We start from the raw sequence: 25,734 nt of genomic DNA, 5'->3' as shown, positions 1-25,734 counted from the left end.
TGGTCAGCCACAGTTTATAATGACCTGAATGCCTTCAGAGAAAAGAGGTAATTTATTTATTAAACTACTCTTCAGGTAAAAATCAATGACACTGATTTTGAAAACTCAGTGAGGCTCTGATTATGAATTTTTAATCAATGAGACTTTGATTTTTCAAACATATTATGGAACTGTAAACTTTTCTGACATTTTATAAGGAATTTTGTTTAAGATCTCCTATTGATGATAATATTTAAGCCATTTAACTCACATAGAAAAGTTCTATTTCATCTAATTCTTAAAACCATTGTACTTTAAAAACAAAATCCAGCCTGGTTTGTCCTACATTTATCTTCTGTATATTTATAATTCTAAACAAAGCAAAGAGGAGTGCCATCCTTGGGAAAGCAGTTGTGAAAAATAAAATTAACAATAGCAGTGCATAAAGTACGAATCCCTCAAAGGTAAAGTTAGACAAGGTTTAATCGCGTATTATAAAATGAAATATTTGATGGGAAGACAAGATGGTCAAATTAAAAACAAATTCTACTTGAATAATTTATAATTCATTATATAGTTCACAAATGATCATTTCTCTGAAGAAAGCAGAACTAAGATGTGCACAGAACTTTATAAATAGGAGTTTTACATAATCCAACAAGCCAGAATGCTCTTGTAAGAGAAGAGCTTGGCTTGAGACAGGGCTGTAGAGTAGTCACAAGATCACTCTCCAGCATTTGTGGAAATTCATGTCATGTCAGTCATGGTGTATCCAAGTAGGAAAGTAATTTTTTTAATGAGACTAAAATGACGTTTTACTGAGTGAGAATAAGCTATCCAAAACTGGATGCCAACAAAAATATTTAAGCAGGCAAAAGTAATAAATTCATTTTCCCAGTAAACTATAGAAGGTAAACTTAAGCACAGGGGAGCATGCAATTGCAAAGGAAGGAGCTGTTCTGTCTTCAGAGAAAACCACAGGCAGAAAAAATATGAGCTTCTGGAAAAATAAATGCAAAATAAAGACTCCATCTAAGAATCTGGCTGGCTCTCTCACTCTCATTTGCTGTTTAGATCTAAAAAGCCATCAAACACAGATTGTTTTCATTATGATATTGTTGAAATTCTTGAAACTGATCATTCTTCTTCATACACATTGCCTTTGTTAGTTCATATATATGAGCAGAAAAGAGTGCAGCTGAATTCCACATGTAGAGCATCCTAAAAGTTGTGCAGAGAAAATCCTCGAAATAAAAACTAGATTATTTCTTTCTACAGTGCCTCAGCTCCTTTTGCTCAAGGGTAGCTCTCTAACATTAGAGCCACAGCTCTACTTCTAGTTTTTCTGTGATTGACTGGAGTCCCATAGACTTTATTGCCTGGGACAGCTATGATCCTCACATCTATGCCTCCTGAGTAGCTAGGATTACAGTTGTGAGCCACTGGAACCTGGCAGGAAAAATTTTTATTGTGCAGTGTTCACCCTGCTTCAAGTAAGAATTCATTTAAATAGCCCCAATGATATTTTGTAAATCACTCTCAAAGGAACACACCACCTTATTTATTCTCCTAAGCATCACATAAAATTCTCTTAAGCTTAGACTTATTTATGTAATTATGAATTTATTTATGTTGGAATTTGAACTCAACATTTCACAGTCACTAAGTAGGCTACCACACACCCCTCTAAATTCTAGAGTGCTAGGCAAGCACTCTACTATTAGGCCAAACTCCAGGCCTGCTCTCAACATTCTTACCCACCCTCTTAACCCATCTTTTCCCTCACTTTCCTTAATCTTGTAGAATACACATTGAATTTTTGATGCAGTCTCCTTCCTCTCTTCATTCATTCTCACCTTGATCCTACCCCCACTCCATTATCTGATTTTCCATTTTGTTGAAATTTGACTTTTTCTTTCAAAAAACATTACTACTTGTGTTTTCCCTTGAAGCTACCTTATTTCAGTTAGTGCCTTTGTATATACTTACATACTACCCAGTGTATTTATTTACATGTTTAGAAACTAACTGTAGCTTCCACACATGCTAAAAAACATAAGACCTTTTTCTTTCTGGACCCTGACAATGACTTAAAATAATTTTTTTCTAGGACCTTCCATTTCTTTGCAGTTGATTGACTCAACACATAGTTAGTGTTTGGAAGACACAACACAAGAATTTCACAAGAATTTTGTTATAAGACAATTTTCCTATTACCAGTGACAATGACATAACTGAGAATCAAAGTGTTCTGAAATTTGGTACCACTCTAGTTTTACAGCCCTACCTTTCACTCTATAAACACACACACACACACACACACACACACACACACACACACACACACACACACACACACACTTCTTGCATCAGCTGGCCAGTTTGATGTATTTCAGTCTGGAGGCCTGAACTCAGGGCCGGTGCACTGTCCCTGAGATTTTTGCTCAAGGCTAATGTTTTCATACTTGAGCCACTGCGCTACTTCTGGCGTTTTGGGGGGTTAACTTCAAATAAGAAGCTCACAGATTTTTCTGTCCAGGTTAGCTTCAAAGGATGATTCTCAGACCTCAGATAACTGAGTAGTTAAGATTCTAGATGCAAGCTTCCAGGACCTATCTTCTAGGACCATATTATACTCTCTCTCCTTTAATCCTTCCATCTCAAATTAATCTTTTCCTGCTAACACTAAACTGCAATAACATGTGGTTTTCCAGTAGGAATTGTTTAATATCTTATGTATGTATACATATATGTTGTTTTTCCTAAATTTACAATACATTTCTTCAAATTATGTATAAAATATTTTTTAAGTTTGATCTAGGTTGTTTTATATTGTATTTTTTTAAGTTTGCAAAAAGCTTTACAATATTTGCCTTCTTTTTGTGATCATCAAAGCCATATGGTAAGACAATAAACGTTTGGTTACATTACTTGGGTATTACTCTAAAACAATGGACAATCTACAAACAGCATGAACATTTTACAAAGTACACTGTCTAGAAGATATCTGAAAAATCTTTAATCCTAAATATATTTTGCAATGTTTATTGGGCATAGCTCTGTCAACAGTAAGAACTCATTAAGTAGATTTTTATTGACTGATTTTGTCATATGTATGCTTTCAGCACTTTTTGAGGGACAAAATTTCTAATCAAATACAAATAATAAAAAAAGCAATTGGGTCAAATGAATTGAATTTATTAGCCCTAAGTTCTAATCAATGAATAGAGCTAGCTACCATCTGGCTTATTCCAGCTAATCCAACTGAAGTGTTAAAATGGATATTTAGAAAGATATTTTTGCTTGATATGATTCAACTTTCCAAAATTTCCTTTGTCTCTAATGAAGACCACCCCTGATGGAAAAAGAGGTCCTACTGCTTGGCCACACCTACATTTCTGTGATGAGTGGTCTTGACTCACTTTTGTGATAAACAGCTGGCCCCGCTTACCAAGGGCACGTTCTCCAGAATTGAAATACTTGGCAGTCTCTGTATCCCATTGGAGTTAACAGCTGAATCAACAAACATTCTAACTATTCTGCTACCAGAAGCAAAAATTTGTGTGTGCTTAGTGCCTCAGAGCAGTACTACTATGCTCAAAGAAGTTGAAAATTTTCCTGTCTAGTGCTGTCCATAGATTTCAACTATATATAGGAAAAGGATGGCTATAAAAAAAACTGAAGTTGGGCTAGGAGTTTGGCCTAGTGGTGGTGTGCTTGCCTAGCATGCATGAAGACCCGGGTTCAATTCCTTGGTACCATATATTTAGAAATAGCCAGAAGTCGTGCTGAGGCTCAAGAGGTAGAGCTCTAGCCTTGAGAAAGTCCAAGGACAGTGCTCAGGCCCTGAGTTTAAGCCCAGGACTGGCAAAAAAATTTAAAAAAACCCTGAAGTTCATCACTTAAAATCAAGTGATGCTCTACGGTGGTATATCTTGAATACTTATAAAGCTACAATGACATAAACACATAGACATACAGTTATTTGGTACTAGGGAAGTTTACAATTTCCTTACAATAAGTAATTACAGACAGAAAATAGGAAATTTGAGGTGATGTTAGGTAATTTTACTTAGATCATAATTACGAATAAATCAGTCTCTTCATTGCTTATGGTGAATATTCAATATGTATAACAACACTTCAGAATACTTTCCTTTCTCCAATTGTGACGAGCTGAGCTTTCTGTTGAGGAGTCACAGCAAGAAATATTGGCCAGTCCTGTCCTGCTTAGTTGGTTGAGGGGATGATCATTTATTGCTATAATTAATTTGAGGAATATCACAGTTTTCAATTGTCCACAAATATTTTCCTGCTCTATTAGTGATACTATAAATTCTATTGATGATTGCATTCATTTAGGGATTTTTTCAGCATTAATCTATAAATGTCCTTAAAAGGGGAATACATTTGCCATTAGATGTTATTTATTGCTTTGAGTGAAATGTATTTATCAGACTCTTTCTCAAATGGGATTTTATTAGAAGGCAAATGACAAAATGAAAAAGATATAATGGTTATTTGAGATGGAAAAGAACACTCAAAAGGAAAGAAAGTAGAATGACAGGCCAACAGCTTTGAGGAAAAATACATTAAGACATTTTTATAATTATTTCAGAACTGCATGGAAGCTAAGACTTTCAAAAAATGATTTGAGTTCTAGTTATCTACAGATTTGGCCTCAAAGGCAGGAATATTCCCATAGTTAATTAGCCTGTCACTCATATCTCCATATCTCCTTAATTATTCCCATTTATAATGTGTGAGTGTGTGTGTATGTGTGTGTGTATCTGTATAGAAAAGAGGGACGGTAAGATCCAATACACACACACACACATACACACACACACAGATATATATACATATATCCATATATATGTGTTATACATATATATGTATATATATGTGTATATATAGATATATAGATATATATAGTTGGTGGCTTCTATCACAGCATTACTTAATTCTGTAAGCCACCCCTGAAGAAACCAGGCAATTCTAGAGACTAAATTGTAGCTGTTGTGCCAGATGTATCATGATTATAGATTGCTAAAACTTCCCATACAGGATATATAGTCACAGATTTGGAAGATATACCATCTCTCTTTATAATTAGTTTGCATTCATGTGTGGGAAACACAATAGTCACAGCTTTCTTTTATTCTCCCTGCCTCTGTCATAATAATCGAGTCAAAAGAGATCTGGTCTTGCAGGGTTTGCTACACAATATCACCCCAATACACTAAACCTAGAGCATCATACTGACTGAATACATTGAACAACAGATGGCTTGTCCAAAGGAAAATGTTAACACTGTAGCTGGTGAAAGTAAACCCCAGAAAGGGTCATGTAATGCCTACTTATCTGAAGTTTTTAGGATACAGACATTACAAATGCATTGAAATATCCCCTTTAAGGAAAAAGCAAGTATAGAGCCTTCTGTACACAGAGTAACAAAGGTCACTTGGGATCCTGGGAGGAAAAAATTCTATACATAGGACTAGTACTCTATACTGTATACCATGTTATGCTGAATGCTACTAATTTCTGGTGGACTCAAACCAGGTCATGTTGCAATTAGCTCTTTAAGACATTCAGTGCAATAGACTCTGTTGGAGATGCTGGGACATGAAAAGATGCCACATAATTTATGGTAGTATCTAATGAGAACAGCTGCTACCTTCAGGATTCTGGAGTGAGGGCATGATATCTGCTACAGAAAATGCAATCTTGTAATAAGGGCTCTTGGTGTTATTAGATCATGGTGGAAGAATAATGCTTGGCGGTGGGACATCAAGAACCTAGAACATCCCATTACGTCATGACTTCTGATGGAACTGCCAAGTCATAAGGCGAAGTGGCCCCAAGAGGTGCATTGTAAGAGTGAAATGCTATAATTAGGATTAATCCCAATAGTACATCACAGAGTACAGGAGAGTTACATGATAAGAAAGCCCAGACCTGTTGTCAACCATTGAAAATACCATTTAATAGCTATATCTGTGAGCAATATGCCAGATAATCTTTTTTGTGGATAAAGAATCACAAGTGAGGATATATAAATTCAGGAGAACAGTATATCTATGCTGTCAGAGAAAGAAAGAATTTAAGAAACAAAGATCTGAGATAAGCTTGAGTAGAACAGAAATACGGGGTGAAGAGTCTGAACAGTTGGTTTTTTTTCAGTCACACATTAAACCCTATCAGAAAACATATACCATGGAAGAGGTTCAAAAATTGTGAGCAAGCAGGGTGACAGTAGCTCATGCCTATAATCCTAACTACTCAAGGCAGCCAACATCTTAAGATTTCAATATGAGTCAGCTAGGTCAGGACAGTCTGAGACCTACTTATATCCAATTAACCACCCAAAAGCTGGAAGTGGAGCTGTATCTCAAGTGGTAGAGAGCTAGCCTTGACAAAAAAAAGCTCAGGGACATTATCTAGGCCCTCCAAAAAATTAAGCATAAAAAATGTGTTGGCCAACTAACATAAACCAGTCTCCTTCACTGGCTACTCTTAGACTAGAACAAGTCGCATGAGCATGAAATAGATACAGTAGCTGATAGAGCATATTCTTGGGCCTACTAGGTGGACTACACCAAGGCTTGGAATAACTACTGCTGATCTAGTTGAAAATCCAAATTATCAGCAGCAGAGATCAATACATTACCCAATGTAGCATCCTTCCTCAAGGACATCAACTAGGTACTTGGTGGCAAAGTTCTGATACTGGGCCCAGTCTAACCTCATAGAGGTAGACATCTTTTGGAGTAAGAGTTTACATTTCCTGCCTTAAGAGCTCCCAACCCCACTATCAGGAAATATGTGTACAGGGCAAAAAGAAAATATCACGTAGTTCTACAAACAGAACAACAGCTTTGATCACAATGCAATGAACCCAAGATTATCAACAAAATTAGAATCCATGGAAAATTTGAAAGTGCTTGTTTAAACAACTCCTTAGTGAAAAGAGAAACACAAATTGAGATAAAAAATGCTTAAAAATAATGACAATAAAAATACCCCAGGTAAGAATATTTAAAATAATCATCAGAATAAAGGTTGTAGCCCTTAACAGTTTTATGAATAAAAGTTAGAGAATGAAAATAACCAGATAAAATTAGGAACAAGTTAAGGATGTTCCTTTAATAATTTCTTTCAACATCAGGAAATGGTACAGGGATTATTCTGAAGAAATGAACTGTCTCTGCACAGATGGCATGCTTGACTATGTATGAAATTAGGAAACAACTGACAAAAATGTCTTGGAAGTAGTATATAATTAGAGTAAGGTTGCATGTTTCTATGGCTAGTCACATTCCTATGTACCAGGCAAGAGCAAACAAAATTTAAAATTAAGGTTATTTGAAATTGGATAGGGAAGGGGGGAAAACAAGATGAAGGGTGGGGGGGGGGGGAATGGGGATCAAGACATGTGAAAGGGTATCAATGTATGTGAAGTAATGCACTTCATATCTGGCAAATATCATGTAACCCTTCTATTAATTACAATAAAAAATGAAAAAACAACAACAACAACAAAAATGCTATTTACATAGTACCAAAATAGGAGGGAAGAGGGAAAGAGAGAGGTGGGAAGGAGAAAAGAAAGGAAAGAGTAGGGAAAGAGGAAGGAAAGAAGGAAGTTGGAAAAAGGCAGGCAAATAAGCAGGCAGGCAAGAAGTCAGATAGGCCCATGTAAGTACATATGAAACAGACCCATGTAAGTACAAGATGTGTATAAGACAGGCCCATGTAAGTACAAGATGTGTAATGTCATGGAATGATATTAAATGAAGGAACCAAATAAATCAAAGATCTTCTGTGTCACTGAATAGGAAGAGTTAATACTGCTAAGCTGTCAATTCTACCCAATTGGATCTACAGATACAATGCAATTTAAAACAAAACTCCCCAAAAGTTGTTGGTGGATATCAACAAACTAATTCAAATTTTTATATTGGGAGAGAAAAGACCCCTAATATCCAACTAAATATCGAGGAAAGAAAAATGGGAAAATTTAAACTTGACTTTAAACCTATTATAAACCTGTGATATCAAGACAGTAGGTGCTGGCAAAAGAAAAAGCAACTACAGATGAGTGACAATGATCAAGATGCATTTTATTCAGACAATGCTTTGTTACAATGCAAGTCCTTTGTACATTTACTTAATGATAATTTTAAAGATGAATAGACAATGAGGAAAATGGAACTGTCAGACTAGAAATTCATCCACACAAATATAGTCAATCAATCTGTAATAAAAGAGTAAACTCAATCCAATGGAAAAAATAATAGTTTTACAAAAATAGTGCTGGAACAAGTAGCTATTTTCACTTAAAAACCTGAATTAAGACTGGGAGTTTGGCCTAGTAGTAGAGTGCTTGCCTAGTATGCACAAAGACCCGGTTTGATTCCTCAGTACCACATACATAGAAAAAAAGCTGGAAGTGGTGCTGAGACTCAAGTGGTAGAGCTCTAGCCTTGAGAAAGTCCAAGAACAATGCTCCAGCCTTGAGCTCAAGCTCAGGACTGGTGAAAAAAAAACAAAACTAAATTTAAACATAGTCCTTAAACCTTACACAAGAAAGGACTGAAAATGGATCACAGAACTAAACATGCAGTGGAAAATGAAAGATCACAGGGTTAACATAAAAAAACTTAAACAACCATCTTGGATATGTCAATGACTTTTTAGATACATTAAAAGCAAAATCTGGGCTGGGAGTTTGGCCTAGTGGTAGAGCATTTGCCTAGTATGCATGAAGACCCGGGTTCTAGTCCTCAGTACCACATACTTAGAAAAAAGCTGGAAATGGTGCTGAGGCTCAAGTGGTAGAGCCCTAGCCTTGAGAAAGCCCAAGGACAGTGCTCAGGCCCTGAGTTAAAGCCCCAGAACTGGTAAAATAAAACAAAACAAAAAAGCAAAATCTATATGAGAAATAATTGGTTATTTGTAATTCATGAAGCTTATGCTCAACAAAAGAAGTATTAAGAGAATAGTAAGACAAACTACAGCATATAGATATTTTCAGAAACCATGCATCATATGTGCAAACACTATTCATACTTAAAAATTGATTAATACTTAAAAATACAAACAGCACTTATACTCAACAATATAAAGAGATATGTCTCAGAAAAATATATAAAAGGCTTTAACAGACACCTTGCCAAAGAAGATATACAGATGCAAATGTGTCATCAGGAGAAACGTAAATTAAAATAATAACAGAATATCAGTGCCCATCATCTTAATGTCCCAATTGAAAATACAGCAAATACTAAATGCTGGAAAGAATGGGGAGAAATAAGAACTTATCCATACGTTTTTGTGGAAAAGTAAAGCAATGAAAGAGAGTTCAGTAGCTTCTTGTAAAACTAGGCTTACTTAAAACACAGAACCTCTATTTCTTTGTTTTTACTTAAAGAAGTTGGGAAATTACATCTACATAAAAGTCTGTGCAGGGATAGTTACTGAAGTTTTTATTCCTAATTTCCTAAACTTGGAAACAACTATGATGTCCTTTAGATGAACGGTAATTAAATGTAGTATAACTAGATAACAGAATATCAGTCAGTACTAAAATAAAGGATTTCCTTAATTTTGAATTTGAAGTCAGTAAAAAATATGCTGAGTATTTCAATAAAGCTTCATAGATTGATGTTGAAGTTCAAAAATAAGGTCTTAATTATTATGTTCTGCCAAAAGAACAGTGAAAAAAGAAAAACAAAAAGGATTTAACAGCCTTCCGGACATTAAAACATGCCATAAAACTTCTCTTATTAAAACAATGTGGTACTTGTGTATGAACAGACAACTATCCAAGTAGAATAGAAATGTTTTGCAATAAAATGTTAACAAAGAATACAATTTGTTTACTGGAAAACTCTAGTGATCTCTCCCTCTCCACCCATAACCACCCATTAATCTATGTTGTCAGTTGATGCCTTTTTTCCCACAGGTTTCTCTACATGTTCTTGCAACTGTTGAATTCACTTGGACCTATCGAAGCCTCCTCTTTCTGTGCTTCAGATCCTCAACAGACAATGCCAACTGAGACGCTTCCTAGTAAAACCATGTCTTTCTTTAATCATGTGATATTAGAAATACTTATACAGTGCTATCTTTGTCATGCTACACTGCCGTAAGTGGTAGTATTGATGACTTCCCAAAGTAGCTAAATCACAGAATCTATTCCCAGACAGCAAAAGCAATGATGTTCTGACATCTTCTGAAGTTTTATTTATTACAGAATTAAAAACACTTTCATTTGGTTCTGCCCAAAATTAGAGAAAAATAAATTTTGGAAGCTGTGAATTACCCATGGGCTTCCATTCCCATTATTTAATACTGTTGGGATTGGTCATGTACAATCTAATTTTTTTCTGTCTTATTTTAGGGTCTTTAGGAGATATTGATGCCCAGTGCAGGCTTAAAAGTCACAGTTCAACACCTGACCTCACCAATGGTCAGTAATTAAGTTACATTGGCTGAAACCAGCTTTTCTCTTCTTCCACACCCAGATGTACATAGGTAATGAAAATAATCACAAACCACCTCGCAGCTTTCCAGTCTCATTCCTCTTTCTCTGATTACCTCATGATAGCCAAAGTAACTTTCTAAAAGCATAAATTAAATAAGCTAATGCTTATTTAAAGCCTCTGATGGCTCTGCTATAAAGCTACAATCCAAGTTTCTCATTATCTTCTGAAAAGGTCTAGGTAATACATGTCCTGTCATCTTCTCCAATGGCATTGTGTATCACATTCATTCCTCCATTTATATCACTTTTCTCTCCATTCTCCATTTCTTGTCATATACTTCTGCCCACAGAAATGGTGGTTGTGATGGCAGCTAATATTTATTGTTTCCTATTAGCCAGACAATTGTTTCACATGCAGTTAGTACATATAACATATCAGCTTCTTGACACAGTTGCTATAAACAGATTGGGAAATTGCTAGAGAGCTTAATGTGCTCAAAACCCTTGATTAAAATTTGTAAGATATTAACTCTAAAATAACTTTGTATTAGTAGAGGTTAGCTTAAATAATTAACAGATTGCAGCTTTGGGCCAATGGAAACATTTAATATAAGGAAAGAGGACATATGGTTACAGTTTGACAAGGTTAGGAATCAAGATGTTTAAAATGATCAGTGTGAAGAAATCAAAGACAATGAAGTCGTGTTTTTGATGCCAGTAATAAGTCCTAAAATTTCAAAAGAAACAAAAAAACCCTTGAAAGATACAGCATGAAGTATAAACGTGGCTCATACATCCTTTAAAAGAGTTTTATGAGAAAGAATAAAATGAGATAAATCGTCATGGCAAGAGGAGGCAATATAGGCCTTCCCAGAGTACTTGCCACCAAAAGCTGCCATTAGAATGGTCCAGTCATATGAGAGCCTGAATGTAATGGAAATTAGGTTATGTTCTGCATCCTCACTATGAGAATACAGTACATTTTCTAGAAAAAAAGTTATTACATGCTGAAGTTAGAAAAATGGTTAAAGTAAAAGAATATAGGCTACCAGAAAGAGGTAAACTTTTAATGATCTGACATTTTTATCACTCAAAACAATTTCTCACAATATTAATATTCTGCTATATTTTACTTCTTATTCTCCATCTAGAAAACTGGGTACAAAGTAAATTTTAAAAAAATTTTGAAATATCAATATAGAATGTGTTCTCTCTCTCTCTCTCTCTCTCTCTCTCTCTCTCTCTCTCTCTCTCTCTCTCTTATTCACTGTGTGTGCGTGTGTGTGTGTGTGTGTGTGTGTGTGTGTGTGTGTGTGTGTGTGTGTGTAGATTCAGTGTCTTGAATTCAGGGCCTGAGCATTCTCCCTGAATTTCTTTGCTCAATGCTATAGCACACTACTGCCTGAGTCACAGCTGCACTTTTTGCTTTTTTGGGGGTCAATTGGAGATTAGTCTTATGGACTTCTTTGCTACCTCTGAACCATGATCTTCAGATCTTAGCCTCCTGAATAGTAAAGATTACAGATGTGAGCCATCGATGCCAAGCTAGAATGCATTCTTAAATTAAAAGTAAGCAAGAAGAAAAATTTAATGTGGAGTAGCAGATACTTCTTATTAACTACACAGAGAAGGAGAATACATCTACTACTTTGCCACTGTAGGGGTGTTATTGCTCTGATTCACTTATTCTGAAGTGAATTCGCCATGTTCTCCACTGTACTGCTAGAGCAGCTACTGTGAATTGACATGTATGTTTATGTACATTCATATATTTTGAGGTGCTTTTCTGAAATCAGATTGAGCTTCAGAAACAACATCTCATGTAGTGCAATTTGAACCCATGGCATGATTCCAAAAAAACCCAAACAAACAGAATCCACATGCTTTACCTTTAAAACTTCATGTTTATGTAGACACTCAGAAAAGATAGCTGTTCCCAATCAAACATGAAAGCAAAATAAAAATTTTCAGGACTATGTGAACAAATTTGATATGTATGGTAAAGACTTTCTTATTTATTATAGAATATGAGAACCTATGATATATACAAATAATCAGAAATGGAAGAATTTTATACTAACAGGTCAGTTGAGTTTATGTATCCGAATTTAATTTCAGCCTTAAGGTATGTAGAAGAAATAGGTCAGCTCTAACCTAATCAAGATGAAAATGTGTATAGTTCAGGCTAAGAAGCCTTAATCCAAATACCAAAAATCCCAAATATTGAAAAATCCCCCAAGTTTTTTTACACAACATGGCAATACAAACAGGAAATCTATACCTGATTCCTTATGAAGGGTCATAGCCAAAACACAGGCTCACTGATAACACTGTGTAAAGGTATGTGAAAAGTGTAAGTGAAATACTTAAGTTTCATCATTATTTTGTTTTTGTTCTTATGCCAGTCCTGGGACTTGCACTTATGCTTAAGGTACTGAGCTTTCTTGTGCTTAAGACTACTATTCTATCACTTTGAGTTACAGCTCCATTTTATAACTTTTTGGTAGTCAACTGGAGATAAGAGTCTCAGGGATGTTCCCGCTTGGCTTGGTTTTGAACTTTAGTCCTCGGATCTCAGCTAAGATTATGTTAGCTATGTTATCTTAGCTATGTTGCTAAGATTATAGGCATGAGCTAGTGGTGCCAGCTCATAGTCAGATTTTATTCCAATTTCTTATTATCCCTCATGGTTTCTATGGAAATATTATAAAATCTGTAGAAAAAAAAACCAGCACAAACCTGAAACTATTCTTGCTTTGTGGATTTCAGATTAAAGGATACTCAATTTCTGTTCCTTTAGGACCACTGAAGGAAAAAAGTTTAGTCCAAACTTTATACATATATAAAGTTTAAAGAGAATCTTTCTCATGTCTGCCATATTTTATCAATCATGTTTAATGGATTTATTATCTTTCCATCAATATTTTACCTCTGGTCCTGGAGGTCCAGGTGGTCCTTGGGGGCCTGAGTCACCTGGTTGGCCCTAAAGAGGGAAGGAAGGAGTAAAAGAATAAACATTAACTTAATAAATATAAATAAATATAATCATATTTATTATTCCTATTTATTAAACATATCTATGTTTGTTAAAGAGGAAATAGGCATGTGACAAAGAGTATTGATTCAGCAAGGTTAAATCAATTTTTAGAGATTAAGTTGTAATCACCATCATTTTCAAACCTATTTAAATAAAACCTGTTATGAAACAAAATATTTTACTGTTGTTAGAATTTCAAACAAATTAGTAGGCTATATGCTCAAAACTAGAAAATTATAGTGCAGAGATAGGTCAATAAAGTTTAACTCAAAGTAGGGAATTTTTGGCAAGGTTCTGCCACATAGAGAGTTGATAATCAAATTTATAACTCATAAATTTTTTTCACCCCTTTGTTCCTCTATTGATTCATATCTGAAGTTTTTATTTTATTGCAGTCTTTTTATTTGTGTTATTTTTATATTTTTTAAAATGTTTTTACATATTTATTGTTGTTGAGGATTTGTTTTCAATATTTCAGAAGCCAGTTCCTGAGGTTGTAATGCATTTGTGGAACTAGGACTACAAAGGAAAGACAAGTAGATATAAGGCCTGAATACAAAAAGACTGTCAATGCTGTCAAGATGTGAAAGAAATTGTAGAACAAGGAAAGAGATATGAAAAACAATTTATTATTTTCCTTCTATTATGCTTCTATATGAGCTAATTTGATTTAAATAGGCCCCAGATTGCACAAAATTTTAAGATACGATATTTTCCAAAAATTGAACCAAATTTGTCTCCCCCCCATCTATTCTCAGTGTTAAAGAACAGGCACAGAGATAAACACAATGCAAATAGTGAAAGCAATTCTAGAAGAAGATAATGTTAAAGCTCATTGAAGTTTCTATTTACAACGAACAATAACAAAAACTTCTACATAACACAATCAGTACATAAGTGACGCTTAAACTCATTAAAAATGAGCCATATAATGTGTGATTGTTGTTCTTTCTCATCTCTTTTAATGTCCCTTGGTTATCTCATATTGTTACAATATCATACCTTGTTATCTGATATATTGTATATATGTTTATTTGGTTATTTGAAATAGGATAGGGAAGGGGGGGAAACAAGATGAGGGGCAGTGGTTGGGGGAGGGAAATGGGGACCACATATGAGAAAGGGTATCAGTATTTGTGAAGTAATGCACCTTCTATCTGGTGAATATAATGTAACCCTTCTATTAATTACAAAAAAATATATATGGAAAAGAAATGAGACATGGTATCTACCTTCAGAGCGAGACTGGGGGTTCTCACTGAGGCCCCCTAGTGGCAAATTCCAACTAAGAAGCTAAAACTCCAAAGAAAAATGTTCCAGATATGTCTTTTAAGCTGATAAATAAACCATATTAAAAAAAAAAAAACAACTCATGGGGTCATTTTATTCACTAGAGAGATGAATTTGCTATTTTTCAAAGCTTTATGTTCAAGTTTCCTATGGATGTAGATTTTCCTTTATAATAACTGAGTTTTCAAATAATTTACAGAATGGCATAATCTTAAGTGAATCTCTAGATGACAGAAACTTCTTGCTTAAAGTAAAAAGAATGTAATAACTGCCTTTTTTCTTTCTATCAGAAAAGAGGAGTATTTGTTAGTAATTTCAGAGTACTGTTTTGCTCTGTGCTCTCAATACTTGTAGAACAAACGTTTTCTAACTCAAAATGCACAAAATTTCCAGGTCAGGTCATTCTTATAACTGGAAAATATTTTTCTGTTGTACAATCTATTTGGAAAACATTCTTTCATTTGAATATAATGTCAGTAACATCAAAATCTTAGATGATAGAAAACCAAAACTAGAACATATGAAGTAGGAAAGATCTATGTCTCTCTCTTTCCATGAGAGTAACCAAATGTGTAGGGTAGGTACTAACTTATTTAATTGAGTGTCAGAGATTATTTGTTAACATAAATGATTTCTCATAAGCAATTTTTTATCAAATAGAAGTCTTTCCTAATCAGAAAAGATTTTCATGTAAAATGTCCTTTGTATTAATAAGATACAAATGAAGAAAGAAACTAAACACAAGATTATATCACTAACTCAGGAGCCTCTAACCTGTAAGAGCAAATACTTTTGCTCAATACAAATACCTTCCAAAGGTTTGACAAAACTAATGAAAAGGTCAGCAACCTCTTTACCAATAAGATTCCTTCTGATGTAAAAATTTGTTACAGTAGAATGGAAAAATATAAAATGACTAAGCAAATGAAAGAGCTTCATTAGTATTTCTTGTGATTCCTTCTAGAAAAAAATAAGACACTATGCTAAAGGTAAAATAAGCTTGCTTTGCTTAAACTATTCATAGTTTTAAAATATGAGATAGAAAGTCTCTTTACCTTAGAGTAGAGAAATATTGGCCAGCAGTATTACTGACAGAAAAGACATCATGGAGTCACAGGAGCCTAAAACTAGATAGTGTCTTAATTTACACGAGAAATTAGATGCCACGGTGATTCCATTCCTAAGAACAGAACTGATCAACTATTAGAAGTGGGACGAGAATCCAAGTCTTTCTCTTTCAGACAAGTAATTTTATATCCTTCCATAAACATATTATCACTACAAATTGAATCAAAAAATAAGAAGCTTTAAAATGGTTTGCCTAATCCAAGAATATTGGTTATAGTTTTCTCAAGAAATTAATCACAATGCATGAGTAAAAATTATTGAATATTTTTAATACTTGATATCAGGCTGATATACTACAACATATTTTTTCGTCTAATTATTATCAAGTTTTAAAAATGAAGAAATAAAAGGTTAGGGTCTTCTTTTGCCAATCATTGTATGTATTGAAAGTCTCTATTATGTGGTTTAGAATCATCCTTGAAAAACTATAGTGTTTCTTAGTTATCTTCCTGATCTACTCTCAGGCTGTATTTATAGAGATTGAGGATTGTGGGATTTAACTCCAGAACAAGTCTGAGAGACGTAACCGCTTGGGTTAACTTCTGTTCATCCAAGGCAAGCAAACAAATAAAAGCAAAGACTGCCCTCAAATATGTCCATGTTTACATATTTAAAGTGAAATAATTGTTTACCATAGACAAGATATGGAATCATGGATCAAATGGATCAAGAAAATGTGCTATATGAGGCTGGGATGTAGCTCAGTGGCAAAACGCTTGCCTACCAAGTGCAATGTCCTCAGTTTGATACCCAGTCTCAAAAATGAAAAAGGACAAAAAATACAATAAAAAAAACCCCATACAACAACAACAAAAAGAAAATGTGCTTTCTGTACCCAATGGGATTCTATGCTTCCACCAGAAATAATGACATAGTCCCATTCATAAGGAAATGGAAAGAGTTGGAAAAAAATCTTATTAAGCAAAGTAAGCCAGATCCCCAAGGAAATAGATTGCATGTTTTCCCTCTTTTGTAGAAATTAGAATGTGCCTATAAATGTACCTGTAAACACATGAACAGTAAAAGACAAAAAAAAATTACACTTGGACATGGTTAATTACACAGGACTCCACACATTCAAGCAGTGAGACCAAAGGAGGATATTCTTAGGAGAGGATCACAAAGGCTATATGCATATGATCATGTAAAATGGTGATTATGGAAATAAAGTCCAAGAAATGAAACAGAGTTGTTTTATTTTTACTTTTCTGTGGGTTTTTGTTTATTTTGGCTTTCCTCCTTTTGTTGCTGTTTTAGCATTCTGAACGTTTTGCCTTGTATGTAAGTTTATCTGTTTTGGGAAGATGAGGAGAAGCACAAAGATAGTGAGACAAAGGGTGGAGTAATTCAGCAATGACACTATGTTGAAAATGAACTATACAGATTGAGGGGCAGGGGAATCAAGAGGAAAGAAGACTGGGAGAAACGAAGGAAGAAGTGATGCTGTACTCCAGTGCAGGTCTTGGACCAAAAACAGAAAAGAAAAAATAAATAAGATTGTGTTATATTTAAGATTCTTCACAATTCAATCAGTAATCTAGCCAAATAATCTCTAACTTTGTTCTTCAAATTAAGTAATTCCTGAGAGATGCATATAAAATACTGTGTCACTATTAAAAGTCACAAAGAATGAGGTACATTAAGTTTTCAACTCAACGGTGATTCCTCAGCTGTGAAAATAAACAATTCTGAGAAGGAGAATTTACTCATAACACAATAACTTTCCCTGGGAAATAATATTTTAATGTATATTTTAACTTTTGTTTTCTCTATAATCACACTCACTTATACAGTTCCAATCAACATTAAAATATAATATTAAACCTACAACTTGAAGTGTCTAGAAGTGTGAAATATATAATTACCTGGGTTTTCTCAGGTGTCCATGGGTTATCTATGTCTTTGTACAACTTGGACAACATTCTGCTTCTCAATATCTTTAAATGTATAAAATAAGAATAGCAATACTACTAACTTTACATAGATGTATAATCCTTAGACTACTGCATAGTAATTGGTAAATAATAAATATTAGCAATAGTAATTATTACTAGTTTATAATTAAGAGATTTTTTGACTCATGCTTCAGTGATTTTATTTAAATTATTACAATTATTAAGTAATTTTCATTTTGCATGTGGAGGAATTAAGTTAACTACAATATAGGCAATATTTTTCTTTTGATCAGTTAATGCCCAAGAGTTAGAAGAAAAAATAGGGCATTGGGTTCATAGAATATGACATTCCATCTTTTTTTCCCTTCAGAATGATTCCTTAATGAAACTGATACTTGGAAAAGTTAGCATTTGTTAAGGTGCCTTGTACCATTGCATTAATTCATTTAAATAATAGTCTATAATAGACTATTGGGAGGAACAATAGAACTAAGATCTTTGGGGTACAAGGAAATATGGCTTTGGCCTAGGATAAGGAATGGCCCAATAATAGTTTGTGGAATGTGAGCTGAAAACGTGAGGAAATAGCTGTAGCCTAAAATTGTGAGAGAAAGTACTAAGCTGGTACGCCTCTATCTTACTTCTCACAGCAAACTAACAATTATAAAAATGTGTGCAATGGCATGTTAAACAGAAGGAGCAAAGTTGAAGTTCAAACCTACTGAGGGGCCTGGCTTTCCTCTCATTCCTGGTGGTCCTGGCAAACCAACAGTGCCCTAAAAGAAGAAAGAAAGCTATTATACCACATAAAGGAAAATATATTTCTACTTGCAAATTCCCACAGGCATTTGTAAGGATATCCTAAAAGGAACTGATAAACTTGCTTTAAACAGGAATTCAAAAAATATGTCATATCCTAACAAAATACCATGACAGGCGCCAGTGGCTCAGGCCTCTCATCCCAGTGACTAAGGAGGCAGAAATATGAGGAGGAAAAATCCAGGAAATTATTGTCAATTAACAAGCAAAAAGACCGAAGTGCCACCATGGCTCAAGTGATACAGCGCAGCCTTGAGCAAAAGGACTTCAGGAATAGTGCCCAGACCCTAAGTTCAAACTGCACTAGTGATGTTTCTCTCTCTCTCTCTCTCTCTCTCTCTCTCTCTCTCTCTCTCTCTCTCTCTCTCTCTCTCTCTCTCTCTCTCTCTCTGTATTCATATTATCTAAAATGAGTGGTATTAATGTTACCTTGTCTCCAGGATACCCTGGTTCTCCTGGTTCTCCTAGAATGCCTTGTTCACCCTGGAGAGAACAATTTCATACAAAGACACATATACATTATAAACCTGGCTTTAATACAGGAAAGCTAGAATTAATTGTGGGTGGGAGAAATAACCTCTTTACTTCCTATTACTAGAAATTAATATAACTGATAATATAGACTAGATCCTATAAATAAAAACAAACTTTTTAAAACTTCTGTTGACTTGAAAGATAAAACAAATAGGATATTATTTCTATGATAAAGTTAATATTTAAATCACCTTATCACCTTTGATTCCAGGTGGTCCCTTATTCCCTGAAAGACCCTAAAAAAGAAAAGTAATATTTTGTGACATCTGGGAGAAATTAAAGGGAAATACTCATTATGCAAAAAGAACTATACCATTGGGCCCGGAATTCCAGACGTTCCAGCTGGTCCTGTTGGGCCAACACTTCCCTGAAAAGCAGTAAGGAAAGTATCATTAAGAATTCATTAGGAGGGCCGGGAGTTTGGCCTAGTGGTAGAGTGCTTGCCTAGCATGCACAAAGACCCGGGTTCGATTCCTTGGTACCCCACGTACATAGCAAAAGGCCGGAAGTGGTGCTGAGGCTCAAGTGGTAGAGCTCTAGCCTTGAGAAAGTCCAAGGACAGTGCTCAGACCCTGAGCTCAAGCCCAGGACTGTCCAAAAAAAAAAAAAGAATTCACTAGGATTAGCAAGAGGATGTGATAAAAATTAGTTAATGAATGCATAATGCATAAACTCAGAGAGGTTAATCTTGCTAAGATCCCAAGTGTGCCTTTCTTACTTCACAAGCTCCCCTACATATTTTTAGGTATTGCCAATCTTTTAAATGTCAGTCGAGCAATCCATGTTACATCATCAAGTTTTCTCATACTGGTTTTGTTCTCAGGGATTATTCCTTACTTGGAGTCCCCATACTAACTTTCCAAGACTTTCATCCTGCACTGGTTCTCTAGGTGGCTAACATCTCAGGAAATATTGTAGTGCCAATCATCCAGGAAGAGTTAATAAATATGTAATTTTTTTGGTAGAAAGTAAGATCACTTTATTCAAAGAACAGAACACTTTTTCCCAGGAGAGGTAAAATGAAGGCCTCGTGAAGCAGTTGAAGAGCTGCCATGTTATTTTGGATTGGGGCCTCTGTGGGAGGCCACGACCCTGGACAAAGGCCTTCTGTGCTCTTTTAATGTCCTATCCTCAGTAATTTTGGACAGACCCTTGGAAGTGAGGGGCTGAGCTTGTCAGAATATATGGAGTTCTTTCTCTCCAGTGTACATGACTCGTCTTGGATTTTTATTTTGCCCATTATTCAGTCAGTTCTGCTACTACGTGCCAGGCATTGCAATGATTTGGCCTTATGATTTGAAATGTAGAGAGGAAAAAAAATTGGTTTTAGGGATAAACTGAATAGTGAGCAAAAAAACTCTTTTGTGCATAGCTGATTTATTCATCATGTAATAATACTTTTCAAGCATAATAGGTACCGGACATTGTAATTGTGTTAAAGAAACAAAGATGAAAAAGACAATTTCTACTGTTAAGGTTCCAATTTAATGCTCCAATGCCTGGAAAATAGAATTGCCACTATAATCTCCTACAAATCAGAGATAGTGAAAATATTACTTCCGTATGCCCTGTAGGAAACAAAGACAAGAACAGCAGAACAGTAGGAGTATTTCAAAAACCAACTAGAAGAAAAAAAAAAAAAAGCTCTGGATCCCTGATCTCCAATGATTTCAAGATCAGAGAGACTTTCTGTCACTGACACCAGGTTCTCCCTTCTCGCTATCTCTGTCCTGGTTTCCCCTTCATTATTCATCTTGGATACCAATCTGGTTCAATTCTCTCTTTCTGGCTTCAAACGTTAGGAAATTTACACTTTTATTTATATAAGATTTTTATTAGCATGCATTACTGTACAAAAATGGTTTCACTGTGGTGAAGGAATTTATAAAGTTGGAATTGCAGAATGCATGGTGGCAGATTACCACAGTTCAAATAGCTGTTGAGGCAAGAGGAATGTTTGAGCTCAGAGTTCAAAGTTATCCTAGGTAATACAGTGAGGCTTTAGCTTAAAAAGTATTGAAATGAAGCTAGGAAGTGGTGGCTCACACCTCAAATCCTAGCTACTCAGAAGGCTGAGGTCTGATGATTGTGGTTCAAAGCCAGCCCAGGTCTAAAAGTCCCTTTGAGATTCTAATCTCCAATTAGCCACTCAAAATAGGAAGTAGCAGAGTACTAGCCTTGAGCAAAAGAGCTCAGGGCCCTGAGTCAAGCCCTATGAACAAAAAAAAAAAGTGAAATGAGCCAGATACTAGTATTCATGTCTATAATCCTAGGTACTTAGGAGTCTAAGATCTGAGGATCACAGTTCGAAGCCAGCTAAGGCAGGAAAGTCCATGGCACTCTTATCTCTAATTAATCACCAAGAAAAAGCTGAAAGCGGAGCTCAAGTAGTAAAGCTCTACCTTTGAGAAGAAAAAGGAAAACAAAAATGATCAGGGCCCTGAGTTCAAAACCCAGGACTGGTAACACACACACACACACACACACACACACACACACACACACACACACACGAATGTGGAAAATGTCATCCCTTTGTATTCAAATTCAGATTTCTTAGACTTAGCATCCCAGCATCCCAGGCCTTCTATTTGGCACCCATACTTCTGTCTGTTTCAATCCCTAGAGTCTATCCCCACCTTGTTTATTTCTCTCTCCCTCAAATCACACACACACTAGCTATAGTGGATTCCTTTCCAGTCTTTGATCATGTTCTGAGCTTTGAAGATATGGTTACTAGTGCCAGAATTCCTTTCGACTGCACTGCTTAGAGACTGCATTGTACTTTTCTCTCTGCTTTTGAATCTGTGTACTTGACATGAACAAGAGCATTCATTTCATTCATTCTTGATTTCCTAGTTCCACACAATAGCTTATATACAATAAATTTTGAAATAGAGTGTAGAATGAATACTTAAGGAATTAATTACAAAAACAGAATTTTAAACAGCAAATCCTAAAGTTCTATCTTCTATTAATGGAAAGCATCTGTAATAGTCTACCTTTATATAATACAAATCTAACAATGGAAAATATGACATCTTTACTTTTGGATGAATCTAAAGTCTGTGAAATATATTCCCAACAAGCTTAATCCTGAAATATAGAGTTGAACCAAAGGGTAAAATTTTTCCAGCTTAATGATATTCTATGTAAATATGTCATAGCTTGTAATTTCAAATTATCTCATAGGAAACATTCTTACACTTACAGAATCTAGTATATTCAGTTTGTTGCTTTAAAACACAATGTTCAAAAAGGACATAACACATTGAAAATTATACAGAAATAATCTATAAGTATGAAACAAAATTTTCACAGAGAAAACTCTTTCTTTGTGTAGTATCATTTTGTCCAAAAACATTATTCTTACATTTTGTTTAAATGCATTTATGTGCTTAATCTGGCCTTTTCAAGTAAAAATACTTCTACTATATAATTCCCTGTTTAATTTCATAATGACTCTAAAAAAAAGAAGCCAGCCACCACACCCAGCTCCTGCACCTTATACGTTTGCTAAAACTAAATCTCAACTAAGACTTTCAAATGATTTATTTTCATAGAAATAAATTGTTTTAGCATAGTAGAATATATTTTTATATAACTCATTTCATTTCTGTCTGAAATAATACACAACAAAGTTTGATATTTAACAATGACACAAACTATTCATTTCCCAATGTTTTTAATACATATCTAACAAATATAAATTGAACAATAAAGTCCTTCATAGCAATGACAACATTTGGTGATACTCACTCTAAGCCCAGGAAACCCCGGGGGACCGATGCCACCTGTAAGTCCCTATTGTAAGAGAAATGGACAAGATATGTTAATTATGATTCCACACTCAGCACACTGTCTATATATGAAGATACATATTTCTAGGGAAAAAGGTATGAGACTTTAGCTAATTTTAGGAACTTCTTTACTTTAAAACATTTTCCGGAGAAATGAAAATCTAGGGAGCAATCAGCAGTCTTCTAAAGTGCCCTTGGCTCCGTGCTTTTGAAGACCAGGAGAAAGAATTCTCTGGGCCTCCTATGAATATAACATAAGAAGGACATACATATCAATATTAGAGAACAACTAGTCTATATAATGTACAAAAAACCAGGGGCTAGCATCTAAAAGGTTTAAAGTACTATTTTTCCCTTTTGAAGCACATTGTTTACATTTTCTAAATGTAAATTTTATAAGTAAAGCAAAAACTATTTTTCCCTGTTTGAAAGATTGTAGAACATCAGTGTTTTATATTTACATTATTTACATGGCACAATGTACTTGAATAACTTTATCCTCAATTTTGCATTTTAAACTATTTCAAAACAAAGGGGAAATAGTCAAACTAAAAATATTCAGTTACATTTAAAGACTCAAAATTCACCTTAAGAAGCATTCTGATATATTTTAAATAGGGGGAAGATTTCAAAAAATAAGTTTGAAAAATCTGTATGTCCAGTCACAAGTGGGATATTAAAAGAAAACAAACAGCATCATTTTATGCTAGATTTACAAGTACATAAGAATACACAACTGGCATTTTTTAAAAAGCTAATATTTCATTATGCTTCAAATCAGAAGTTCTTCACAATTGCAGGCTATAAAAGTGGTAAATAATCTAGCTCAAACTTTCAAGCTTTGTTTGGCAGTCTAGAGTTTGAAGTCAGACCTTCAAGTGTATTCAGCTTGCTTGCACAGCTGGTATACTATTAATTAACTACCACCTCCCACACTCCTTTTTGCTGGTTCTTTTGGAGATGGATTGTCATAGACCTTTTTTCCAGGGATTGCCTCAAGTTATTGTCCCTCAGATCTCACACAAGTTTTTTTTATTAAAGAATTTATTAACATTGATTATACAAATGATGTGTTTAACAAACAAGTAGTCAAGAAGGGAATCTATCTATCTATCTATCTATCTATATAATCACTGTCACTTAGATTTTAGAACATAATTAAACTTAGGCTGAGGGTTTGTATGTCATAGATACATATTAATCTATGTAATAGAACATTATGTCTATAGAGTCATAAATTTTTATGTCTGTGTAATTGTGTTTATATTTCCTACACACAAGTTTTTAATTATCTGTTTGGAAATCAACTCTACCCCTGTGCAATCTGCCATACCTTATAATATATGGAAGCTTATCTCATTAATGATAAGTTGAACAGGAACAATTTTAAAACTCTTTACCATGTCAATTTACATACATGTAAATACAGGAACTATTGACAATTAGGCTTTAAGGATTTTCTATGTGATTCTAATTCACTTTAAAATCTTATGAAAATGAATGTGCATATGGCATAGATATAGGAGTAGTTATCAATGCTTCTCTGAAGGCAAAATTTCTACGGACTGTCCATAAATAGCAATCCATTGTCATTCTTTGATCATATGATTAATTTAAAGTGGTAAACTTTATCAATCTCAACATTAACCCCTGCCTGATATCAAAGAAGAAGACCATTCTATAAAACACTAGTATGGAAGAGGGCCCAATGTACACAAGGTTTGTATAAAAGTCACTATTGTGATCATGTATTTTAATTGCTCACTTAGTATTCACACTTTATCTAGTCAAATAATTAATGTTAATAATTGCACAGTGGAGTTATCAGCTTATTTCTGTTGGAAAATCAATCACAACTTGGTTTGCAAGCTCTAGCTGGTAGTGTTTTGTTTCCCCACAGAGATCATTGTAAGGGCGGCATGCACAGTGGCTCTCATTGCGATGGGTGCAGGTGTGAGTTTCAAGACAGGATCCTCACAGTGTACTCACAGGACTGCCATCAAGCCCAGCGGGACCTCTGTCTCCAAAATCCCCGGGGAAGCCCTGGAACCAAAAGGGGGAAATGAGGTTAAAGATAAAGAATGAACTCATTTTCATTGTGTTTTTTAAATAAGGAATTTGTAATATAAAACACTTATTTCCTAAAGCTTAAATTGAAATGTAATCATTTTGTATGTCATTTCATCAACTTTAGAGTTTTTATATGCATTAGACGACATCAGGTAATAGAAAGCTCTAAGGTAATGAAGAGAACTTTGTCCATCATTGCATAAAGAATTATTGAGTAAGAGGGAGCATAGTCACAATTTCTGCCTAACCAGTTCACCCTCTCACCCTCTCTCCCTCTCTCCCTCTCTCCCTCTTACCAGTCCTGGGCTTGAGCTCAGGGCCTGAGCACTGTCCTTGGACTTTCTCTACCACTTGAGCCTCAGCACCACTTTTGGCTTTTTTTTTTTTTTTTTAATGTATGTGGTACCAAGGAATCGAACCTGGGTTATCCTGCATGCTAGGCAAGCAGTCTACCACTAGGCCAAACTCTCAGCCCCTCACCATCTCTCTTATCCCATAGGGTCCCTCTTTCAATGTGCCATTAATGAGCACTTAAGTTTGTGACAAGAACTATATGTCTAGGGTTATAGATACTACATTTCATCTTTGCAACAATTTTAGTTAATGCATACTAATGTCTTTACAAGCAGTTCAAGAAAATGAATGCACAGAGAAGTAAAGAAAAAAACACTTGCACAGCATTAGATCACA

At 34.8% G+C, this 25,734-nt stretch overlaps 1 protein-coding gene across 1 annotated transcript in view; it reads right to left on the bottom strand.

Moving 5' to 3' along the window:
* Col24a1 (collagen type XXIV alpha 1 chain) overlaps nucleotides 1-25,734 on the bottom strand; it is a 247,900-nt gene that overhangs the window by 149,096 nt on the left and 73,070 nt on the right. Inside the window, exons 14-20 of the mRNA XM_090333967.1 lie at nucleotides 24,964-25,017; nucleotides 22,934-22,978; nucleotides 19,488-19,541; nucleotides 19,366-19,410; nucleotides 19,070-19,123; nucleotides 18,544-18,597; nucleotides 13,401-13,454 (exon numbers count right to left, since the gene is read on the bottom strand). Coding sequence (XP_090190093.1) covers nucleotides 13,401-13,454; nucleotides 18,544-18,597; nucleotides 19,070-19,123; nucleotides 19,366-19,410; nucleotides 19,488-19,541; nucleotides 22,934-22,978; nucleotides 24,964-25,017 — 360 coding nt within the window. The remainder of the gene's footprint in view (nucleotides 1-13,400; nucleotides 13,455-18,543; nucleotides 18,598-19,069; nucleotides 19,124-19,365; nucleotides 19,411-19,487; nucleotides 19,542-22,933; nucleotides 22,979-24,963; nucleotides 25,018-25,734) is intronic.

Source organism: Megascapheus bottae, chromosome 6 (genome assembly GCF_031878675.1).
Source record: "Megascapheus bottae isolate mThoBot1 chromosome 6, mThoBot2.hap1, whole genome shotgun sequence".
In the NCBI taxonomy this organism is placed as follows: domain Eukaryota; kingdom Metazoa; phylum Chordata; class Mammalia; order Rodentia; family Geomyidae; genus Megascapheus; species Megascapheus bottae.
This window is presented reverse-complemented; position numbering and strand designations above follow the sequence as displayed.